The sequence below is a fragment of the Dioscorea cayenensis genome, chromosome 4 (genome assembly GCF_009730915.1).
Source record: "Dioscorea cayenensis subsp. rotundata cultivar TDr96_F1 chromosome 4, TDr96_F1_v2_PseudoChromosome.rev07_lg8_w22 25.fasta, whole genome shotgun sequence".
NCBI classification, from domain to species: domain Eukaryota; kingdom Viridiplantae; phylum Streptophyta; class Magnoliopsida; order Dioscoreales; family Dioscoreaceae; genus Dioscorea; species Dioscorea cayenensis.
Window position 1 is genome coordinate 3444977 of NC_052474.1, and position 24523 is coordinate 3469499.

The following is a 24523-nucleotide window of genomic DNA, read 5'->3' on the forward strand; positions in this document are numbered from 1 at the left end:
GCAAAAACCAGAAATTCACCGGCATAACAAAGAGGCAGTCAAATTAACTAAGAACACAAATTGGCCTGATGACTATTGAATTGCCTGATTGTGGAATGAAACCAGATATTTATTAATTGAAAACAGTAAAAATATTGGCAATTTAGAGGGCTCATACAATTTTCAATAATAATGATCGTAGATTCAATCATGCTGATGATTCATAATAATAATAATAATAATAATAATAATAATAATAATAATAATAATAATAATAATAATCCAACCATTAAAAAGGAAAATAAGCGAAAAACTTGATCTCTAAAAAAAATTGAGAGTCTGACAATCACATCCAAAGAAACAAAATGAAAGATGTTACAGTATCTCTTATCTCAGCATATTACAGCATGAACAAGGGAAACAAAATTATGAAATTTAATAGACCAACACGTGTAATCATTAAAAAATAATTCCACCAAATATGATCTGAATTAACAGCAAGAAAAAAAAATATGCATCCGGTATGAGGCATGGTGTCATCTAAACCTGCCTTATTATTCTTCTTTTTCCCTGTATCAAGGAAACTGGAATCTTGGTCAAAATGGCAGCAATTTCTCATGCATGCATATATATCATGAAGTACCTAGGTTGGCTTACAAAACTGTTCCAAACAATCTGGTTGATCTTTTAAAACACTGCCATATGGAAATGGCCTCGTCTGCGAGCACCTGCAAAGTGTATCAATTCATAATGTTCCAGGAGAAACACTAGCAAAAAAATTGCTATCCGAGAACAAGAAATCTTTGACAAGAAAAGACAGGACATCAAGCAACATATAAGATATCTGAAATGATGTAACCAAACTGTAAAATTATCATTGTATAAGAACTAGTTTAAAACAATTTTCTTTCCATCTGTCAAGGAACATCTCCTTTTAAAGCAGCAAAGTGCAGGAACATATGCACAACAAGACAACTAAATGGGCAATCTTCCAAAAACTAAATTGTACCTTTCACAATGGAGGTAATCATTCAAATTAGGTTCATGTTGACAATTGAGAAAAAACATAATCACATCTGGTTCAACTTGTACAATTACTGACTAGACAATTTGTAGATTTTCTTGAAGCACAAGTATCAGACAGATTTCAGGAATAATAAAATGGTTTAATCATGAACTTCTCCTCAAAGTCTATATTTCAAATAAATACATCAATGCGGCAATGCCATCTATAATCATGAAATCATGCATAGGTAGCCAACTAAATTTCTCCATTCCTTTTTATATGGAATGCATGCAGGGCACTCTTAGGCCTTCACAGTTTATTCTAAAATCCAATGACTAACTTTTGCAAGGGTTCCCACATTAATTGGTAAACTAAACCACATTTATTTTCCTCTTGTAGCGACACATTTGAACAATATTCAAAAACATAGAACTGGATTTGAATCCACAAGTAATTTGCTTCCCTTGAAATGCATTGGGGGATAACCATCAGATATATGGTTAAAAGCACTATCACAGCAAAGACCTTATGAGATGATAATAATTGTCAAACCCAGACATGCTTTCAAAAGTGCCGAAGAATGTCAGTGGAACCCTCACTCATATAACCATCTCCATCTCCATCTCCATCTCCATCAATAAAATCTCTAATCAAAAAGTTTTGAATTTTGAAGTAAACTTTTGTTTGGAAAAACACATCTTAAGAGTTGAACATCTAATAAAACCTGAATTTCTGAACAACATAAAAGGCTTGTTCATTGATTTCCATTTGTTATTTATTTCTAATCATGACTAGTAAAACCCTAAAATAAAAAAATAAAAAAAATTAACTTCAAAAAACCTATTCCTCTTCAAGAACAATTGCTCCAATTTATTAATGAACAAGAGAACCACAACCAAAAGAACATGTTAAGCTCATCAAGAAAAGCATTTACATGAGAATAAACCAAAAATTTTCAATTTGTGTCACAGCATTAACAATCCAGTGAGAATAAAATTCTAGTCACGAAATCCAATGATAAATAGAATAATTATCAATGTAGATAGAGATTCAGGGGGAAAAAAGCATCAAAACACACCCGGATTAAGCTCCAAAGTCCAATAAGGCTTCATCAAAATCAACCCACTTCCAGAAATGCCTCTTGACGGACACTGTTTTCTCTTCCTCAAACTCCCCAGCCTCCTCTGTCGAGAACTCCCCCTCTTCCGGCAATCCCACAATCTCCGCCTCCACAGAATGTAGCACATACCTGGCCGGTAATCCTGGATATGAGGCTGAAACCCTCTCCTCAACCCTAATTTCGTAAGTCCCAGGCCTAATCTTCACCTCCATTGGCCCAATCTCCTCCTTGACAGCGCGAACAGCAGCCTCTTCCACCAATTCCCCGGGAAGCATCTTCTCCGATGGAGGCCGTCCGCGGGTGCGGACGGTGCCGTCAGAGAGGAGCTGGTGAGATTCTACGAGGATGGCGCCACGTTGGTTGTGGATTTTGACAGTGGCAACGTGGACGCAGCGGAGGGGAGGATCAGGGTGGTCTTGGGGGACGAGGGTGGACTCACCGAGGGATAACTCGCGGAAGAGATTGTGGATGGTCTTGGAGCCGGGGGAGACGCCCCATGAATCAAGGAAAGCCACAGGGACGCGGGTGCGGAGCCAGGAGGAGAGAGAATCGGGGGAGGAGAAGGTGAGGGGTTTCGGGGCATTGGCGGTGGGGTTCATGGGGAGGATAAAACGGTGACGGCGGCGGAGGGGACAAGAATGAGAAGGTTTGAAGAGGGAGAGGGTGGCAGCAGCGCCCGCGACCGCGGCGGCGAGGAGGAGCAGTGGGTTTGAATCCGGCGAGGAGATGATCGGAGAAGGTGGAGAGATGCCGGAGATTGATCGGTGTTTCATCGACCGCGAATATTTCGTGGAATATCTCCAGACGATGAATGTATGTATATAAACAGTAGTTTTTTTAATATTAATTGTTTTCATATCTATCCTTAATTATTTTCATAATTATATGCGAGTCATTTAGATTTTCATATTTATGCTTACTTTTTTATTAAAATTTCTAATGCATTAAAATACATGATGCGGTTAAATATTGTAAATCAGATGGTTGAAATAAAATGCAATTTGTAAATTTTTTATTTTAATAAAACTCATAAATTTTTAATTTATTAAAAAAAAAGTTATAAAAAGTAAAAAGAAGCAAAGAATAGAAAAAAAAAAAGCATGAACAACTTCATATAGGTTGTTTGTTTTGGTATGTGCTCGCATGTTTGTTAGTTTTGGTTTTTTCCTCTTCTGAAGATTTTTGTTACTTATTTTTTATTTATTTTTTTAAGTGATTTATCCATTTCTTTTAAAAAAATAAACTTGGCAAGATAACTCATTCAAAATAAAACTCCTACTTTTCGGTCAAAATAGGCATTATTCTATAGCAAACTATTAATTAACATTATTGGTCCAGTCATTAGCACTGCTATGATGCAAAAATATATAAACATTGTTATGCCAGACCCAAACCAAATGACCAAAAATTACAACAATGATCCTTCAACGTTGTTCCTGTGGACATCGAGAAAGTGGATCAAAATATCTGTCATGTATCATTGGACAACAAAATCTAAAATCGATTATTTGAATGCATCTTATTCCTAAGTATTGTTTATCTAATGGTTTGGTCAAGCTTATACTTTCATTTGCTTTAATAAATGTAGTGATTTATTCCATTTAAAAAAAAAAAAAATGGTTTGGTCAAGTGAAGTCGGCCTTGCTCATGGACAGCCTTAAGTGGTCTGAATCCCATCATCCTGCTTCATCAACCGACAAGTTGCTGCAATTTTTTTTTTATTTTTTTGGCTTAAATGATCTATCATCCATCTGCTTAATAGTAGTAAAATTTGCTACAACAAGTAAGGCAGCAATTCTTGGCTTATCAGCTGTCATTGAAATTGACTAATGTTACACGTGTCAATACAAGGCAGAAATTAGAAGAAAGAAAATCCTGATAATAAAATAAGAACATACATCCAGGAAACCAAAAGTTGACTAACGTTACACATGACAACAGGGCAACACAAAGATTATTCTTGGTACAGTGAGGTACAAGTCAGGTATGGCATAACAAAACTGATTAAACATTAGATTTTCAAGACGTAACCATTAGGCATACCAAGCAATGGTCAACAAAAGATTATGTTGAAGATTTGCACCTAATTAAGATGGAATATGAAATAAGTAGTTAGACCACGTCAAGATAGAGTTTTTGTTTTTTTTCCTTCCCCTTCTTTTGGAATTAAATAGTCAAGGTGAATTAGGTGAATTGCAAGAATTCGGTTGTGTTTTAGACAAACGTCACAAACTAGAGCTAGGATCCCATAATAAGATCAAACTAGAGAATAAAAAAAGGCCTGCTGGATAAGTCAAGCAGGCCTTTAAATTATCAGCTTTGGTTAGCAAAGGAAATTCGCATTCCATGTATTATTTCTAAACCTGCATGTGCATGCTTTCCTTGCTAAAATGGAGAACACAAGGCTGACTTGAAGTTACTAGCTAATGTGGCAGCTTCAGCCAGTCTACCCACATAGGATTCTAAAGAATAAAGACGACTAAAATCATAAATTCACCAATTGTAATGCCATGCCAGTAACAAAGTAATGCTATTAATGTGATTTATTTCTGAAAGAAATTATAAATATAAAAAGGAAAGTGTTGTAAAGATCATAAAGCTCCATTATCATACCTCTTAATTATACGCATCTTGTCTCTCAGGCAACTAGTTCCTAGGAGACTTTTTGCAGGTAATCCAAGTTGAAAAACTCAACGGATACGTGTTAGTGAAAAACGAAGTAAAATTCTGCATCAACTTTTTTTTTACTGCATAAACCAATGCAATTATGCAAGCAAGAGATTAATCACTCAATACAAGTAAAAGAAGCCGAGAGGGTACAAATTTGATTCATTAAATTTGGAAATTGAAAGCACGAACTAAAACCAAGAGCTTTCTTACAAAACACATAATCATGGGGGTAAAACTATCCAAAATAAAAAATTGTTTAAAATGGCAATTTTACTACCATAGTTTAGCGCAGTTAAAATGCTGGAAGGATGTCTAATGAGGTTCATAAATAATATCACCAAGCTCCCGATAATTTGGAAATCCTAATCCTAAGTTCCTAACCAAGCTGTTTAAGCTGGAACATTAAGTATTTCCCAATGTTGGATAATCATAGTACTAGCAAAAAAGAATTTCATTTACCTACTAAGAATTAGCACAAATTTCATTTCGGAACAGCCACCAAATTAAGAAGATCAAATAAGAAATGTGAGATAATCTAAGCAAATTTCTTGCCAACATTTACATGTAAATCCCTTTCATCTCCTAGGTATCTCCTGTTTCTTCACTAAAAACCAATAATTTCTCTAATTTCTTCACTGAAACTCAGGAATTTCTCTAATTTATCACTATTGGAGGACAAAAAGTAGAAGAATAGAGAATTCAAATGCAGCAAGAGATCAAAACCTCACATAAACCTTCCGCCGTGCGGCATCCGACGTTTGGCTTCCGTTTATCAGCTTTTCAAAAACTCCTGCTCGAGCTACTCGGCGAAGTCCGAGGACCTTTAGTACCGTACCCTACCCCCGAACCAGCAGCCTTCGCGCCAAGCGACGACCGCCCGGAACTTAGTTTCCGTCTGGGTATGCGTCCTTGGATTGCTGTTGCATATTTAGCTCCTGTTGCAGCTGCTTCCTAGAGTCCCGGCCCCATTTTTTTATTTCTTTCTTCCTTGAAAATTGGCTTTGAGAACCTGAACATACTCCTATCTGGGAAATGAAAGAGTTTCCACGGGCGTCGGATATCATTGATAAAAAAGGAGAAGAGTTCTCCCAAATGAATCATTCTTCTGGTCTCTCTCCGCCCCGAAACTGACCCACGGCACAGCGTCCATTCGCACTGATTAATGCCCATCCGGAAATGCGTCCTGAAATGGGATCTCCATTCAACAAACCAGAACCCCACGCGCAACACACCCCTGGTCGATCCCAGAGCAAGCAAATACCCATAGCTTTCCGCCGGCCAAACTGGCAATCATTCAAGAAGGCGGGAATGGTCGTGGCGTTGGAGTAGGCTGGCGATGGTGAGATTTGGGGCTCTAGTGCCTCACGATCCGCACCGAATTTGCGGCGGTAAAATGATCCCGCAACTGTCTGCCATAGAATTTCTTACTGTGAAATGTCTCTAAAACAAATGTTATTTTAATTACAAAATTACATGAAAATTTTTGTGTATTTACACATCGTAAGGGTGGGGAAAACCAATAAAAATTGATGATAAAAAAAAATGGTGATTTATCCATTTTATTAAAAAAAAAAAATACTGATCCAACAACTCTAAGGAAGACACATATTCAAAATTGTGTAATCCTTTATTTGGGCCATCTAATATATTGAATATATCATTTTATTATAATTTACTGATAAAAATATCTCTATTTCTTAAATGGAAAAAAATCCAGTAGATTTTGTGACAGCAGTTTAGTTTTCCGTCCATTTATGCTAACGTGGTTTTATTAAAAATTAAAATATTATTTTAAAATTATTTTCGGGAAAAAGGACAAGCCAACACAAGACACACGGTTAAGGAAATCCATCTCCCTCTCATAGACCTTCAAGAATTCCTCTCCAGTGACTCCGTTGTCATGTCCAATGTGTCTCGCATCATCATTGATGCTTGTGAACGTCATGGCTTTTTCAAGTGACTCATTCTCCTCATGCCTCTCAAAGACAAATAGAAAGCTCAAAGATTGCCTGGCGAGTGCTGCAGCTATGCCAACAGCTTCACCAACTGCTTCTCGTCCAAGCTTCCTTGGAAGGAGACTCTTTCTTTCTGCTTCTCTCTCTCTCTCTCTTTCCCAACATCGTTCATGCATGGCTACTTTTACCAAACTCTTACCCATGACTTTCGCCTTCTTGGGTAATTAATGCATGTGTATTTCAAACTTCAAACAAAGGCATGCACATGCATACGCACACCGGCACACATATATACTTTCTTGGTGCTTATTAATATTATTATTATCATTGTTGTTGTAGTTGTTAGGGATGTGTACCTGCTTTGAGGTGATGAGCAAGCTAAGTTTGGAGATAATAGAGGTTTTGGGAGTGAGTTTTAGAATAGGATAAGAGGGCTTAGAGACTTCTTTGAAGGGAATGACTCTATAATGAGACTTACCTATTATCCTCCCTGTTAAAGACCTAATCAAACACTTGGCACCGGCCCTCATTGTGATCCTACTTCTCTTACCGTTCTCCATTAAAGAGGAGGATGGATTGCTGGGTTGATCAACGGTGTGAGCCCCACCCCTTAATCAAATCCTAGCCACTGCTTTTATCTTTTAATCCTAGACGTTGGTTTTACTTTTAATCTTAGCCATTGATTTTGTTTTTGTTTAATTTCAAAACCCCAAACGTCTCTTTAGCCCTTCGGTTTTTAGATCACCGTTTAGGGGGAGAGAGAGAGAGAGAGAGAGAGACTTGCCTCATCTCTTTCTCTTCCATTTTGCAGGTGGTGTCGGCGACGAGGATGGGAGAAGGGTCTCATCGTCACGGATTTCGTTTCACTATTATTGTTGAGGTAAGGTTCTGAGTTATTTTGTTATTGCTCTTTCTTATGCTTGTTTGTGACATGTTACTAGTTAGGGTTAGGGTTTTGTGAGAATTGATTTGATTTTAATTTGAGGATAAAATTCAGAAAGTCCCTGTTAGCACAGTAGAGATATCTAATTTATTTCAAAGATCTAGAGATGGAATTTGGAAGAGATCAAAATAGAAAAATTGTAGATTGAGATCTTGTTTAGCTTGCTACCAATTTTCAGAATTTTTGGAGTAGTATCCTGCAAATTATAAATTTTTAGACGCAGGTGACACGAACAGGATTTATGTTCAGCCCTTGAACAGTTTTTGATTATTTTCATAATTGTAAGTTCTGTTTTAGATTTATATTTATATAAGAAAGTTATATAGGACGATGTTATATTTGACTCTGCAAAATTTCAGAATTTTTAGCCATGTAAATTGTGAGATATGATCAGATTACTATAGGTGTGCTCAATACTATTTCTGCAGAGAATATAATGATTGCTTAGACAATTTGATGGTCTTGTATATGGAATTTGGAGAAGAGTAATGTAACAAAGTTATATAGTTTGATGTTACCTAAATACTTGCAAAATTTTAGATTTTATGCATCTGTAGTTTGTGAGATATAGCCCTATTGGTATAAGTGTCTCGGATGATATTTTTGTGCATAGCCTGAAGAATTATGGTCATTTTTGATGATCATGAAGATTGAACTGGATAAGGTAAAACATATGAAAGTTGTTCATTTCCGAGATATCTTATTGTCATTAAAATTGTATTACTTTTGAAGTTATATGTTGTGAGATATTTTTTATTGGAATAGGCATGTCTGAAACTGTTGGTTTACATATGATTTTTAATACTGGTGGCTTAAATTCTATAGGTCTCAAATCATTGTGAGGTTTGGATATGTTTTAGATGAAGATGCCTAGTTTTCTCTTAAGTTTAAAATTTTTGATTTGGGTTAGAATTTGCAAAGCTACGCTGATTTTAATCTTAAGGTTTGTAGGTGAATTGGTTATTGGTCTTGACCTTGGTAATTTTGTTAGTGTTTAATTTGTTTTTGCATTCGTGTGAATTTTAGAATTTGTTTACTTGTAATTCTGATGGGTTATTCCCAAATTAGGACTTCCTGAGAAATAATCGATTGGTGTAAGAATTCAAAAATCTGGTTGTTAATCAGGTAAGTATCCTACATATAAATCATATTATATGTATATACTTTAGTTTTCTGAACATCTGGAAATTTTGAGAAAAATAATGATTTTATGTATTTATTTATATTTTTAATTAATTAATTATTATTATTATTGGAATTATTTTAAATTATTTTAATGATATTTTATTTTGGATTAGAATTATCTGAAAGGTTTAAATAATTTATCAGGAGTGAATAGTACAACAGACATCTAGCGAGAGATTGTGATTTTGATCCTTTATAAATTTGAGTTGTTGTTCTGTCTGTGTGAGTATGTGTTTTATTTATAGAGCACCATCTTGTACTTGATAGTTGGAATTTTGAACCTTGTGAATTTCTGTTTTTGACTTTTGATTTTACAGCTCTGTTAGATTGTATGTTCTGTTTTGGACCAGGTTTCGAGGCCTTGCATGCCTACTTGGTTTCGGCTTTGTATGTGTGCGGCCATTTGTCAGCGCACTGGGCCTGGCGAGCTGGGTTCGGGGTGTGACAAACTGGTGACTAAACCTCGTTCCCTAGTGGTGCAACATGGTGAAAAGCGACGCTGATGTGGTAGCTGGGAGTGTTGTCAGTAATTGAAGCATTCTGCAGAAAAGATCAGAGCTGAGGAGAAGAGGTTGTCCTGGTGGAAATATAAAACAATTAAGGGGTAAGAATGTCTTTTCATGTGTTTGAATTTCCGTTAGCAGATGGGTGGAAAGAAACCAACGGCTGAGATTGATTTGATCATGGATGGAGAGTAAGTTCGAGGCAGAGGTTAAGTCCAGAATCGGGGTTAGCTTAGTCCAGCATCAGGGTTAGCTTCTTTGGTTGTGTGGTTCAGATTTGATCATCAAGATGGTGTGCATTAGTTCGAGGCAAGCTTGTGAAGCGGTTAGATGCACCAGGATGCTGCACGTGGCTAGCTGAGTCACTTAGTTTATTTCGTTTTGAGTACTAAACTTTCAGTTAGTTAAATACTCTTCATATAGATAGTTAAAGTAAGAGTTTTTTCTGATTTTCAGCTGAGCTTCTTCATCTTCTGTGATTTTTCTTGGATTGTATAAACTTTGTTTGTGTTTGAGATAAATAGAAAAGTTGTTTCTCATGAAGTCTACATGCTAGCTATATAGTGATTATCAGGGAGTAGGATGATGAATAATTTTTAAACAATATTATCATAAAAGAGGGAGACTATTAATCTAAATTTTTTTCCTAAAAAATAACTTTTAAATAATATTTTAATCTTTAATAAAGCCACATTGCTATAAGTGGATGGAAAACCAAACCACCATCATAAAGTGGACTAGATTTTCCGTGTTTTAAAAATAGAGAGATCTCTAGCACATCCTATTATATATATATAATTTAGCATATTTGTCTCATTTAAAAAATATTATTTTAAAAATTTTAGAACTAAAATAAATATTTAAGTATGATAAATTTTTAATATCTATTTTTAATTGAAGTAAATAAAAATATATAATTAAAATCAGTATTTATTTTTAAATTGGTCGAGTAATAAAATTTTTTATTAATATTTTTTTAATATGATAAAATAATTATATTACTTGGGCCGTTTGGTTGTAAGGAATGGAGTGGAGTGAAAAAGTAATGACAATGAGAAGGATTAGAGAAAAAATGGGAATGAAAACTCTATATATTTGATTGGACGGATTGGGGAGGTAGTTTATTGTGAATGAGGAAAGTGAAAAAAAAATGATAAAATTATTATTATGCCCTTCATGCAAATTAATATTATATAAAGTAAAAAAAAGTAAATTAATTGTTATAAATAAATATTTAACTTTATAGGTCACCAAATCTTAAAATTTTTATTAATATCATTAATTAGCAATTAATTAACTATAATAAATAACTAATTACATGTTTAAAAATATTTTAAATAAATAATAAAGATATTTTTTTCCTAACTAATTAATTATTACAAATAAATATTTAACTTTAATTATTAGTTATTATTATTTCATTTTAATTATTAATTATTATTAAAATTATCTACTTAATTATTATATTAAATTAAATTATTATTATTATTCTTTTAATTAATAATTGTTTTTTAAATTATTTATTTATTATTTTAATTATTAAATAAAATGGGTAAATTGATCATTTCTCTCTAAGAAAAAAAAGGGGAATGAGCTATCCTTTTATTTTTGGGAGGATTATTCACTCCCCACTCACTCTTCTCTCATTTCATTCATGTCATTCAAACAAATGTTTGGATTTACTGCATTTTCATTTCCGTTCCGAGCATATCAATCAAACACCCCCTTTACCTCAATCAATGCTGTTGTGAAAGATAATTGATTGCTCAACCTTTCATTTGGGGGCAAGGAAAAATTTATAATACTTCCAATATGAAGGTTGTGGGGTTGTGTCAATGTTTTTCACTAATATTTTTATATAGTATAATTCATAAAATAATAAAAATCCCTTGATTGTATATATATGTGTGTGTGTGTTAGAATTTTGTGCTGATTCTTTGTATAAAATATATATATATATATATATATTTTGTGCTGATTTCTACGTTACACTATTGCTCTACTACCTTGTTATTTTTTATAATTTTTATATTGTACTTCTGTGTCAATTTATTTGTTGGAAATCTTTTATGATTACAGTAGATTAATTTTTAATTTTTTTTAACAAAGTAGATCAGATTTTATTGAAAATAAATGATAAATATATTCAAAATTATAGAAAAGAATTTAAAAAAATTATTAATTCTAAATAATCACAAAATAAATAAGCCAATAAATAAACCAAAAAAATATTATAAAACTCTCGTGAAATGATCAATCAATATCTGTATCCAATCCATTACATATTAAAATATACATTTTGTTCTTAAATTAAATTAAAAGATGACTTTTATAAATGAAACAACTAAAAAAACTCACAAAGTTGAGATTTTTTTTTTTAAAAAAAAAAATCAGAATTAACTCCTCCAATTTATTTATTTATTTTTTTTCCAAGTCCAAAGATGTAAGAATCCAAACAAAAGACATAAAATATTTAAGATATTTCTATATTTAGTCCATATCCACACATAAGATGAATAAGTCTAACCAGTAACAAAAGACACATTTTCCTTGATTTTGTTTAGACATTGGTGCTGATAGCACTCAATTTGGTTTATCCAACCACAAGAACCCGGAAAACATGGAAGTCAATAGTGACTCTTGGTCTGTCTTGAACCAATCACTCTTTATATAAATCTAACAACACAAATATTCAATCAGTCTCTCGTTTCACATGTTTCTCTCAATAAATCCATAATATATATATATATATATATATATATAAAATAATATAATAATACCATACTTGCAAAATACCAAACGGGCAAAATTTTACTTCTCGTATTAATTCAAGGTATCATACATCATTAAATCTCATCAGAAGTTTGATCCTTCATGACATTAAAGTCAACATACTTTAATTAAAATAATTAATTGGAGCATAGACAGTACATGTTAAGAATTCCATTGGATTCCAAAACAAAAGAATTTTGTCCTTGATAGCTTGTTAAACGTTTTTCAATTATTTAGCAATAAATTCATTAAAGACATATCCCTAACTTGACCAAGTACAAACAAAAAATAAAATAAAATAAAACTTTTTTGGTTAAATAAAACCATTTCATATGAATGATGTATTTCGCAAATTATTTCTATACTATCATTAGTTTTTTTAATTAAAAAATTGAATAAATTACTAAATTTATTTACTATTAATAATACAAGAGAAAAACAGAAAAAATAACAAAAACAAAAATAAAATAAAAACACGGTATAAAAGAACAATGAAGTCAGTGAAAGTGAAACACGAGCAAGCTCTGGTTGTTTAATTGAATTGGTTTATCCATTTTTTTTTTTAAAAAAAAAAGCAAGCAAACTAAACAGAACACAAATTGTTAAGAGATACCTAATGTTGGCGAAACTTTTTTTTAATATAGTTTTTTATTTTATTTTCACGTTGTAGTTTATAATCCCTCTTATCTTTTACCAAACTTTTTTTTTTTGGAAAAAATATAGTTCGCTTTAAATTTTAAAGACCAATATTTGAAATATAATATCAGTTAAATTAAAATTTTCATTTAATCTATTTGACAAGATATAAATGAATTTTTTTTTAAATTTTAAAAGAGTTTAGTTAATAAATTTTTATATTTTATTTTTTAAAGAAATGACAGAGATATTGTTCATTCATTTAATATCAACCAAAATCCAAAAGAAGAGAGAAATTCAAAAGATATATAATGGACTTGTATGACTGCATCTGATTCCAAGCCCATCAATCACTCCAAAACCCTCTCTCTCTCTCTCTCTTTTTTTTTTCTTTTACCGTAAGCCTTCCATTTCAAAGAAGGATGATTCTTTTCCTTTCAAGTTTCAAGAGACTTCATTTCAAAGACGGATGCTTCTTTTCCTTCCAAGAGACTTACAATCCAAACCATCCAAGCAAATGCCACACAAGTGATCACAATTCCCACACGCACCATTCTTTTGAATCTTTCCCACACTAAACTAACCTCCTCAAGTAAGCAACAGCGATAGATTGCTACTCCCAAATGCAAGTATTCAAATTACAAACCAAAAGTCTCAACACAAGCTTCTCATTATAGCTCTAGTGCCGTATTACTCTTCCTCTCTTCCATCCATCCATCATCTTCTCAAGCTCTCTCATTCCACAACCATGGGATCTACTGCAGCAGCACTCATGCTGCCACCATCAAAACCAGAGCAGTTTTCACCGGCATGCCGATCTTTTCGACGTCGAATTAGTAGTAAAAACAGATCAATGGTTCCGGTAGGTGAATTATGCTTATTTAAATAAGAACTCTTTTTCTTTTTTTTTTTTAATCTTTTCTCATCACATGCTTAAGATTTGTTTTAGTGAGTGAAGGTGGCAAGGTTGTTTGGCCCAGCAATTTTTGAGGCTTCCAAACTTAAGGTTGTTTTCTTGGGAGTTGATGGAGAGAAGCACCCTGGCAGCCTTCCTAGAGCCTACACTCTCACTCACAGTGACTTCACCTCCATCATCACTCTAGCTATCTCCAACACCATCAATTGTGCACAGGTATTTATCTATCTATATACATATATGTATATATACATATTTGAAGAGAGATGGATTGATTAATTCATTGTTATGCATGCATGAAGTTTGAAGGATGGTACAACAGGCTGCAAAGAGATGAAGTGGTGGCAGAGTGGAGGAAAGTGAAAGGAAAGATGTCACTCCATGTGCACTGTCACATAAGTGGAGGTCATTTCCTGCTTAACCTTGTAGCCAGGTTACGTTATTATATATTTTCCAAAGAACTACCTGTTGTATTGAAGGCTTTTGCACATGGAGATGGGAACTTGTTTGAGAATTATCCAGAGTTAGAGAAGGCTATGGTTTGGGTTTACTTTCACTCAAACATGGCTGAGTTTAATAAGGTTGAGTGTTGGGGAGAACTCAGAGATGCAGCCATGGTTGGCAAAGATCATAGTTTGGTAACAGAGGAGGAGTTGAGAACACCCAAGTCATGTGAGGTGGACTGTGAGTGTTGTTTTCCTCCTTACAGTTTGATTCCTTGGTCTCATGAATCGGAGAAATTTGAACAGGTTCATGGATCAAGTGAGCAACAACTTCAGTAGTGTTGGTGTTGTCTTTAGACATTGGGATTGATTAATTCATTTATGGATGGGGTAATGTAATGTGTACATAAGTCTAGAATGTGATAGTGCAGGACCTCTCTGTTTCTCAATGACATATGAACAGGGGTGTGTGTTTAGTGGATTTTATTTTTATCTTTAATAATATTTTATTCAATTAGACTGAAATATTTATTTATCTATACTCATTTCTATCAATTTCGTCATTAAATTTAATATCATACATTCCGGAGAAAATTTTCTGAATTAGTGTCTCAAAACAAACCTCTCAAAGGAGTGTTTTTTTAACCCCAGAGGTGAAGATGCTAACCCTATTTAACTCAATTTATGGAGTTAGCCTCCGGTCACAAATTTCAAAAAGTTTTTCTCGGAACGAATAACATTATTCAAAGCATACACACAAAGCATAACAATTTGTGAAGACTGTTCACAGTCATTCATAAACTTATTTTTCTCTGATTTGCTTGCAGTGCTTTCTTTTATCTACTGTTATATATCTATATATAATAAATTAATATATTAAACATTAGAAACTAGACATAAATATGCCTCAATGAGAGTGTCTCATTTGTCATCCATCTCCGGCGAACCCTCACCATGCCATTGAAACCAACCCAACTCATCATCATCACCATCTCATTGACAAGCTCATCAACAATGTCTTTCTCCACCTCGGCCACCACTTGGGCCTCCTCTTCGACCACCGCCGGGTGCCTCATCAACCTCCGCACATTTCCCAGCACTATATCCCCCTCAACCAACGCATCAATGTCACCAATAACCCTGCAGTCAGCCAATGGACAACTCCTTATCTCCCTCCATACTCTTTCAAGCATGTTGTTTGTAAATCCATGGCCATGAGTGAGATCTCCCAACAATCTCTCCAACCAAATGGAACAGTAGTTTCCTGTTCCACCTGTAGCTGTAACTGGCTGTAACTTGGGAACTCCAGTTCCAGCTCCAACAAGTTGAAGATGGCTTCAGAGTTTAAGCATTGGAACTTCAACGCATAATCCAACACTAACCTCACGTACTGGTATTCATCCTCTTGTTCCTCTGTTCTTGAACACTGTGTTCATTTCAAAACTCACACATAAAATAGATGATATCTTTGCAAATATATATATATATATATAGTAGTACGAGAAGTACCAGTATGTTCTTCTTTGCTTCTTTGTTTTTCTTGCAGTGCTTCTTCACTTCTTTAACAACATTCTCATTCTCATTCTCGTTATTATATCCATGTCTTGAACTAGCTTTAAGTCTAGATTTAAGCTTGGGAGGAAGTGGGGAAGGAGGAGAGGAATGGTTAATGGTGTTGGAGTTCTTGACTTGAAGTGGTTTCCTAAGATGATGTTGTTCGTTGTTCTTGTTTTTCTTCTTCAGAGAATGATCATGCGGATTATTCTCAGGCACCAACTCTAAACCCATGAGACGTGCTACAATGCTTGGAGACCTTGGTGATTCTACTTGTGAGCTCCTTCTCTCTTCCTCTAAGAAAAATGCCATCTTTTCTCTTTTCTTCTCTGTCCAAGTTCTCACTGCATGTATCCTCATCTCTAACTAAAACAAACATAAAAAACAAAAACTTCAACATATATATCTATAGATATATAAAAATACACACACAAGTATGTATGAAAACTTGAAGTAAATTTGGAGGCATGAATGAACTCACTGGAGCTTCACATTGGCCTTCTTCCAAGCCTGACACCAAAAAAAGTAAAATAATCAAAATCAAGAAACCATGCTAAGAAAATGATGCTATAGAGTCCTTGCCTTGAAGATTAGTTAGAGCAGTGTGTTGCTCTGCTGTTCTCCTGTTGGTGAAGAGAAGCTGATGAAAGTCAATGAAATGCAGCATTCCACTCATGCAACCTGAACTCTTTTGCCACTCTCTTCCCATCTTCTTCTCCCTCTGCATTTTCTGCTCTGTTTCTATCTATCTATATATAGGACAATAAAGAAAGGTAAATAGAGAAGGGTTTAAAGGGAGACTAATAAGAGATGGAAAAGACAGGACAGGAAGAACAGCAGGAAGTTGTTAATCATACCACATTGGGAATTGAAATGTGGACACAAGTCATGGTCAGCTGCTACTTGCTCACCTCTCCCTGTAGTTTCAGTCTGTAGTTTTTTTTGGGATTTCAGTGGTTCAATGGATGTGACAAATGAATAAGGACCACAGAACCAGAGGGATTGAATTGATTACAGTTTGAGATGCAGGGGAGGTAAAAACAGAGATGGGGTGAATTGTTCCTTCACTTTATGTCCTGATTTGGTTTTGAATTAATTAATTTATTTTAAATTTTGTATGACATTGGTGCAGTCCGTACAGCTCGTGTCCTGGTTTTATTGTGGCCGGATAGTGTGGTGGGGTTAACACCTTCGTCAATTTCTTGGTTTTCAAATTTCAAAGTTGTTTGTCTCTTCCTTGCTCTTTATATAGCCATGCATATAAAGTGTTATACTAATTTTTATTAAAAAAAAAAAAGAGAATTATATAACATATAAATGTAGCTCATTGTTATAGTAAAAAATACGTGTTAAGAGCTAAAGATTGAGACTACTTTTTAAGTCATATCATTATTATTTCATGAATAAGGTAATGTTATAATGGAGTGTTTTATTTTATAGCGGAACAACAGTTGATTTATATGTTAATATGAGGTCTTTGGATCATGGTGAAAAGCTTTTCAATTGAAATCATCAAGGATGGCAGGAGAGTTAATAGAAAGTACAATCTGAGTTTGAAAGTACAGTTTGAGTTTCAATGACCGTGTCCGTGAACAAGGCAGAGTGTCAATTTTCATCCCATGTGAACAATCAAAGGTGGCCTTGAGTACTCCTAAATGTTGTTACGTTGTCTGGCTTCACTTTGTTATTGGGTTCAATTCCTTCATTACTTTCTTTTCATCAAAACACTGCATAGTCTCTACTCCATGCAACAGTGGCAAAAAGTTATTGAATAAAAGATCTAACTATTGTGATTTACAATAAAATAGTATTTTAATTCTAATACTATTAATCCTATGATATATAATTAAAAATATTTATTAATGATGTGGAATGCGGAAAACAAGTCTTTTCAATTATCTTGCCGGGGACAATCGTGTCTTTACATTGAAAATTTTTGCAAAAAAAGCAATAAATTACTGGTTATTATTTGTACTCTATGTCATGCTGTAATTGTATCAGTTGATTATCTTTTTTTTCTATTGCTTGTTCGCTAAGAGAATTTGACAATTTTGCAAAGTCTTTTATCGGTTGCTATTTTTTCTTCCACTATCTATTTACTAAAAAGATTTAATAATTTTTTGGCCAAGTTATTAGGCTTAGTTCTCTCATGCATACTATGAATGATTTATAGAATAATATGGAATATTTAGACACACATTTTTAAAGCAAAATTGTTTTCTCTCACATCAATCATTGTTAAAACTTATCATATGCTCCTTGTGTGGGTGAATGTAACTCCAAAGACTAAGAGCTATGTGAGAACATTTAGTCACCATTATTAAGCATACTTTAGAGTTTCTAAAATCTCATAATGATGTTGTGACAAATCTTGGTGAGACAACAAATTATCTTCAGCTGAATAAGTTTGAAAATCTTCATTAACTGTATAGGGAGAATCTCCCTCTTTCTCACTTAGGGTCGTATGCTATTTTGTATGTTTTAAATCTTATTAGTCTGGTCTCTCTATTTTTAGTAGGTGTTTTTTGTGTTGATTTATTCTTGTGAATGTCACCATGCATGTCGTTTGTTTTGTTTGTTTTTCATTAAGGAATGCGATTTATCTAATTTTAAAAAAATAAATATATATTGAATTAAAAACAGCTTTTGTCCTACGGTGGTTGGGGATAGTTTTGTTCTGGTCATTTGACTGAGAAATTATTTAATTTGATTTTTCAAATTAATTTAGCATTTGGGTTGCTGTGCACGAACTCTTTTGAGCTTTGCATGGTCAGCTTTTATAATATTATTATTTTTAAAAAATATTGATGGTCAATTTCACAATATTGTTATTTCCTTAAGAAGTTGATGGTGCGAGCTTTTTTTAGAGATACACTTAATCAAATAAATATTATTATTCATTTACGGATAATTTTATGTAATTCGTAAATGTGCATGAAAATAAAATTTATTATCTTCAACCTTTGATTAAAGAAAAGAACGTCAAAGAGATACCAACTCCTCTATTGCATATGTGATAAAACAATAAAAAAAATTGAACATTAAGTCTTGGACACAAAAGTGTTGTTTTTTTCTTCTTAAATAGGTGGTTTTTTTTTTTTCTTTTTTTTAATGAAAAGTGGATAAACTACTGATTTATTGAGAAAAAGAAAACAATACATGGATAAAATTCTCTCACCAGAAGTGAAGGAGAAAATAGGGTGCTGTTAGCACATCTTATCTTAAAAAAAGTTAAAAATACGTACAAATGTGAGAGTTAATATTTTGATATATTTATACTTTTATTTTATATGAGTTTTGAATTTTGATTTTAGGTTTTTCTTAAAATAAATATTTTGTATGAGTGAAGAAGTTATTAGTACAAAATGAATTATTTTATTTAAAAAACAAAATAAATAATTAGATCCGCATTAGAAATTGATGGTAATATTAACCTAGAATCCCTGCCCCTATTGAAGATATGATTAAGTTAAATCTAGCTTCTAGAAATGAATTTTTCGTAGCATTTGGTATAAAATCTTACTAATAGTTGAATTCTACTTGACCTAGAATAGGTCTATTATATGAATGGATAATTTGAAAGCGCACCAGCCAGAGAGCAGGGTTTTTTTTTTTAATTTTGATTTAAAAATTTAGAGTTTTGTATATTGATGATCTTTTGGGGAAACTGCTAGCCAGTAATCTATTGATAATTCATCATAAAGTGGACAAAGATATTGGGATTCAAAATCTTTGTATGATCAAAATTATTTATCGATATTAATATTATTCATGCATTGTACATCAGATCGAGTATTTAATACTATTTTAATTTTGGGATCAGTCCACTATAGGAGGAATAGTATTTTTTTTTTTTATAACACAACTTTCCAAGCATGTTATTGTAATATTTTCAGGCTAGTACTGTAACTTTTTTGTGGTAATGTAGCATGGGTACTGTAGTTTGAGTTGTGAGTTGGAAAAAGCTTGAAATTTATCCTCCTTTCTTGCTCAGTGATTGTTAGAATTTGTGATGATATTTTACATTGTTGTTCCTCTATAGTTGAATGTAACCTAGAACCAGATTTTTGCAGGAAACACAGTTACTATAGCTCGGGGTTACTATAGCAGTACTGTAGTACCAGTGAACTTTAGTTGTTTCTTTGGCTTTTTTGGTTAGAGTGAAGTTTCAGATGCTTAAGAGTTCATTGGAAACCCTAGAACCCCATTTTGAGTCAACCCTAGGTCTCGTTTGAGGTTGCATTGGATGTTTAATTCAGGGTTTCTTGGTATTTGTTTGGCTTACTTTGTTGCTTGTGTGTGTGTTTGGTTGGTTTGGTGGTGAGGGCTCGTCGCGAGACAAAGAGCAGGCGGAGGAGTAGCTTTCTTGTGGTTTTCTCGCCTGAGTCGTTAGTGGGATTTGTAATTTACATAATTTTATTAGAATATTATCTAAAGATTTCTATTACTCTATTTTAAAGTATTTCATGTTTTTTTATCGTATTGAATTGATGTTTTGGTCGGCTTGGAAGGAAATTCCTATGCTATAGAACCATATATGAAACTCTTGATGTTAAATGAATGTGTTTATGATTATACTTATATTTTGAGTTGAAATGATTTATGAGGCTTTGGTTATTCAAACATGCTCCTAGCATTGATAATTGTGAAAATGACAGCTATTTTCAATATTTGAATGTTGTCCTGGATATGGACTCTATGAGAAGCTGCATGTATTGCATTTTTTTTTTATGGTGACATCCTACTATAGTAGACGATCTTCGCGGCCAGTCTATTGAGGTGGCGTGGAAGACTAAATGAGTTATTGGTCCAGTTTAGGTGCGAGTGTAGAGCCATGATTGGATATTCATCGGGAAGCCGAGATCATCACCCGGTGGATCGATAGGACAAAATCAAAGACATGAGAACCTTAACGGCTCTGAACTTAGCCTCGACCACGGTTAGAGTTTAGAGAGATTTCTAGGCCACTACCTGTTTGCTTAGGATGCAAACTTCGTATTTTTAAAGAACTTATGTTTTTATGCAAAGTAAACCTTGACAGGTGATCTCTTGTACATTATTTGGAAAGTAAATTTATTTGATGGCGGGAATAACGTTTTATGGTTTAAAACTCATATTTTACTATTCATGAGTTATAAATGTTGAAACCCTCATTTGAGCAAAAGAATTCTTTTATGCTATCTATGGTTTTTATACACTTGTGTATACTATTGTATGATAATATGTTCTAATCTTTTTGTATTATGGCAAAATCCTAGCTTTGTAGTTTTTATCGAATATTTTGTTGTATTCTATTAGAATTGTTTTAACCCACTCACTGAGTAACTTAGATTACTCACCCTCTCCCTTTTTTCCAAGCTCTAGCCGCTAGTAGCTTGGCGGCGAGGCGAAGTGCTGGGTATTTGTCATCTTTTTTTCTTTACTCATTTTTGGTATCATGTATGTTATCCTTTCAGGATTAACATGTTGTATAAAGACATGGATCCACTACTGTGTTTGAACTATGTATGCTTGGTTTGCTTACTTGTTTAGTTCTTTGAAACTTTGTTGTACTTGTGACGAGCATATTTCATTGAACTCTTCTACCAATGAAGAGGAATAAGGCTTGATGAGCCTACATGTATATTGAGAACATATATATAAGAATACAAGATTGTATATGCCTAAGTTTATTCCTAGATCCTTATATGTACAGTTGGCTAAATATAATTATACCAAATATACAAGTGACCAAATATAAATATGACAAATATACAAGATTGAATAAATCAAGGACACCAAATATAGACACTAACAACCAAGTTATTATATTGTTGCTTCCCTTCTATATATGTGTATTCATTATTTTTGTATATTCTGTCAGTTTTGCTTATTACATGGATTTTATTAGCCTTTACGGAGACTCAATCGAGGGTGAGTGGCGTGGGTATCCCTCCTGAGGTTGTCGTGGCAATTGTCACGTGTGAGCCCACGGGTCGGGCATGACATTTTTTCTCCTATTTAGTTACATGGTAGCGAGATTTATCTCTAAAGATTCTTTAAGCCACTGTGGCTGGTGCACTTTCGTGTCTATATATCTCTGTCATGGTGCTTGTCGCCTTTGTAAAAAAAAAAATCATCTTTTAAGTAAAGGATATTGTTAAACTATTACAAAAAAAAATAAAATAAATACACAAAGTATATGTTATAAATAAGAATAATGTTAGACTATTCATATATTGCACACTAGATCACTGCACTAGACCATCAGTGATGTATAGCACTATTTATTAATTGTTCACTATATTTTGGTGTGGGTCCTTTATAAGAGGAATTATACTCTCTATCTTTCTAGAATTGCATGGTAGTTGATTTACTATTTTGAGATTATGTTTCATAATATATTATTTTTTAGTGTATGTGGCAGGCTCTCATTGTCTTGTGTATATATTTGCCTATTAAATATGGCAAATTTCTAAGATTGTTAAGCTACCCTAAGTCCTTTGATGATGCTTAATTATCACCTTTATAAAAAAAATTAAAGCCAATAATTAAAATTTTGTAAAACTTTTGCATTTGTCCAGCATTGCTATGGATAAATTAACAAGCAGTCACAAATTTCTCATGAGATATGATAATAATTCATACAAATGTTACCTTTCCTTAGAGGACGTTAAAATTTTTCAAAGATTATTAACAATTTTTGGTTTCCTTTTTGATTCACTGCTTTTATTTTGATATCCAAAAAATATAACACTAGAGTTAAGAACAGTACAATAATAACCAATAAGCAAGAAGATGGTTGGTTGGTAGCGCCATTTGACCTGAAGGTATAAGAGCATGTGACTGGTGGATGGGCTAGTCACTAGTCTCTAAGACTTCAGGAGCTTCTCGAAGTTAAGTTTCACGTGTTATCTTCCTCTCTTACCCTATTTCGTTTTGTTTTTCTTTTTTCTTTTGGTGCGTGAGCTACCCTCCGTTCAAAGGTAGTGCAACAAAAGTGTTAGTATATAAACACACAAGTACACACACACACACACACACACACACACACACGTTGAACAGTATCATAATCTTGATTAACATAAAATAAAATAAAATAAAATAAACAAGGTGTTCACCACCATATAATATATTTCTATCCACCACCATCTAATATCTATATAAACCACCACCAACCGTGGCTCATTCTCATCTTCATCGAGAAAACAAAGCCTAGTAGCAGTCCAATCACACGTCCAACCTCAGCTGCAACAATGGCCACCAAGGTGTTCGTTCCCCGGGTCGAGAGCCTAGCAAGCAGCGGCATAGACCAAATCCCCACCGAGTACGTGCGGCCCGAGTCAGAGCGAGACCATCTCGGCGACGCTTTAGAAGCTGAGAAGAAATCAATTAACGGTCCACAGATACCCATCATTGACATCAAGATGTTCGACAGCGACGATGAGGCTGTGCGCAAGCAGTGCGTTGAGGAGGTGCGCTCTGCCGCTGTGAACTGGGGAGTCATGCACATCGTTGGACATGGCATACCAGCTGAACTCATTGATAGTCTCCGTGAGGCTGGCAAACGGTTCTTTGATTTGCCATTGGAGGAGAAGGAGAAGTACGCAAATGACCAGTCTTCAGGGATGATACAAGGCTATGGGAGCAAGCTCGCTAACAATGCATCTGGCCAGCTTGAGTGGGAGGACTACTTCTTCCACCTTATGTTTCCTGAGAATCAGACTAATTTGTCCATTTGGCCTCGTTATCCACCAGATTATATGTAAGTATAGCAATTGTTATATACTCATCTTCCACATAATTCTTAAACTAGTTTTAGTACTTATTTTTGACAATGTTGAATATATGGGGCTCTGGCATGCAGTAAAGTAACAAAAGAGTTTGCCAAAGAGCTCCGGGTTGTGATGACAAAGATGTTCAATCTCCTTTCCCTCGGCGTCGGACTCCCGGCCGAGAAGCTGGAGGCTGAAGCAGGTGGAATGGAGAACATTCTCCTCCAAATGAAGATAAACTACTACCCAAAGTGTCCTCAACCCAGCCTAGCCGTTGGCGTTGAAGCGCACACAGACGTCAGCCACCTATCCTTCATCCTCCACAACAACGTCCCCGGCCTGCAGGTCTTTTACGAAGGCAAGTGGGTCTCGGCCAAGTGTGTGCCTGACTCCATTGTCGTCCACGTAGGTGACTCGCTTGAGATCCTCACCAATGGCCTGTACAAGAGTGTGCTCCATCGTGGGCTTGTTAATAAGGAGAAGGTGAGGATATCTTGGGCTGTGTTTGCCGAGCCAGACAAGGAGAAGGTGCTGCTGCGCCCGTTGCCTGAACTCGTGAGCGATGACGTTCCGCCCAAGTATGAACCGCGCACTTTCGCGCAGCATGTGCGCCAGAAGCTCTTCAAGAAAGAGCAGGAGGCTGCTACTAAATGATCCACTGGGGTTAATATATATAGTAAGATATATATATATATATATATATATATATATATGAACATCTGCCTTCTTTGATCATGTGTTGTTGTGTACCTTTTTTATCTGTAGGAAGGATTTGTTTCAGGTGAGTGGGTCAGGGATGATGCATGCATGGTCATTGAGTCAGTCTAAAATAAATTTATGAGTCGGACGTTCTACTTCACAAATTAATTAGTCCGTAAATTTTATAAATGGACTATATATAAAAAAATAATATCTGTTTCATTGGAATAAAATTTTAATAACGGTTGTTCTTAAAGATAATGTGATGTTTTGCTTTTGTTGGTCTATTTGGTTTTATATCCAATAAATTATAGTTTATATTTTTATATAAAAAAATATGATGTGTTTGTAGCATGACAAGCGAGTGCAGGTGGTTAATATATTCATT

At 34.2% G+C, this 24523-nt stretch overlaps 4 protein-coding genes and 1 pseudogene across 4 annotated transcripts; 3 read left to right on the forward strand and 2 right to left on the reverse strand.

The window, feature by feature from the left end:
* Positions 1 to 310: 310 nt before the first annotated feature.
* LOC120257921 lies at positions 311 to 2922 on the reverse strand. The gene is made up of 2 exons (XM_039265220.1): positions 2064 to 2922; positions 311 to 707 (listed from the first exon to the last, which is right to left on the reverse strand). Exon 1 carries the CDS (start codon positions 2876 to 2878, stop codon positions 2069 to 2071), a length of 810 nt encoding a protein of 269 aa, XP_039121154.1. The 5' UTR covers positions 2879 to 2922; the 3' UTR covers positions 311 to 707; positions 2064 to 2068.
* A 3825-nt stretch (positions 2923 to 6747) lies between these two features.
* On the forward strand, positions 6748 to 7293 carry LOC120258313 (annotated as a pseudogene).
* A 5990-nt stretch (positions 7294 to 13283) lies between these two features.
* Positions 13284 to 14653, forward strand: LOC120258396 (protein STAY-GREEN homolog, chloroplastic-like). Its single transcript, XM_039265782.1, has 3 exons — positions 13284 to 13631; positions 13728 to 13901; positions 13988 to 14653. Exons 1-3 carry the CDS (start codon positions 13518 to 13520, stop codon positions 14465 to 14467), a joined length of 768 nt encoding a protein of 255 aa, XP_039121716.1. The 5' UTR covers positions 13284 to 13517; the 3' UTR covers positions 14468 to 14653.
* A 365-nt stretch (positions 14654 to 15018) lies between these two features.
* On the reverse strand, positions 15019 to 16409 carry LOC120258314. The gene is made up of 5 exons (XM_039265678.1): positions 16265 to 16409; positions 16164 to 16192; positions 15638 to 16048; positions 15310 to 15554; positions 15019 to 15268 (listed from the first exon to the last, which is right to left on the reverse strand). Exons 1-5 carry the CDS (start codon positions 16407 to 16409, stop codon positions 15019 to 15021), a joined length of 1080 nt encoding a protein of 359 aa, XP_039121612.1.
* Positions 16410 to 22795: 6386 nt separating this feature from the next.
* On the forward strand, positions 22796 to 24391 carry LOC120258395 (leucoanthocyanidin dioxygenase-like). The gene is made up of 2 exons (XM_039265781.1): positions 22796 to 23426; positions 23529 to 24391. The coding sequence occupies exons 1-2, from the start codon at positions 22918 to 22920 to the stop codon at positions 24088 to 24090; spliced, it is 1071 nt and encodes a 356-aa protein (XP_039121715.1). The 5' UTR covers positions 22796 to 22917; the 3' UTR covers positions 24091 to 24391.
* Positions 24392 to 24523: the final 132 nt, after the last annotated feature.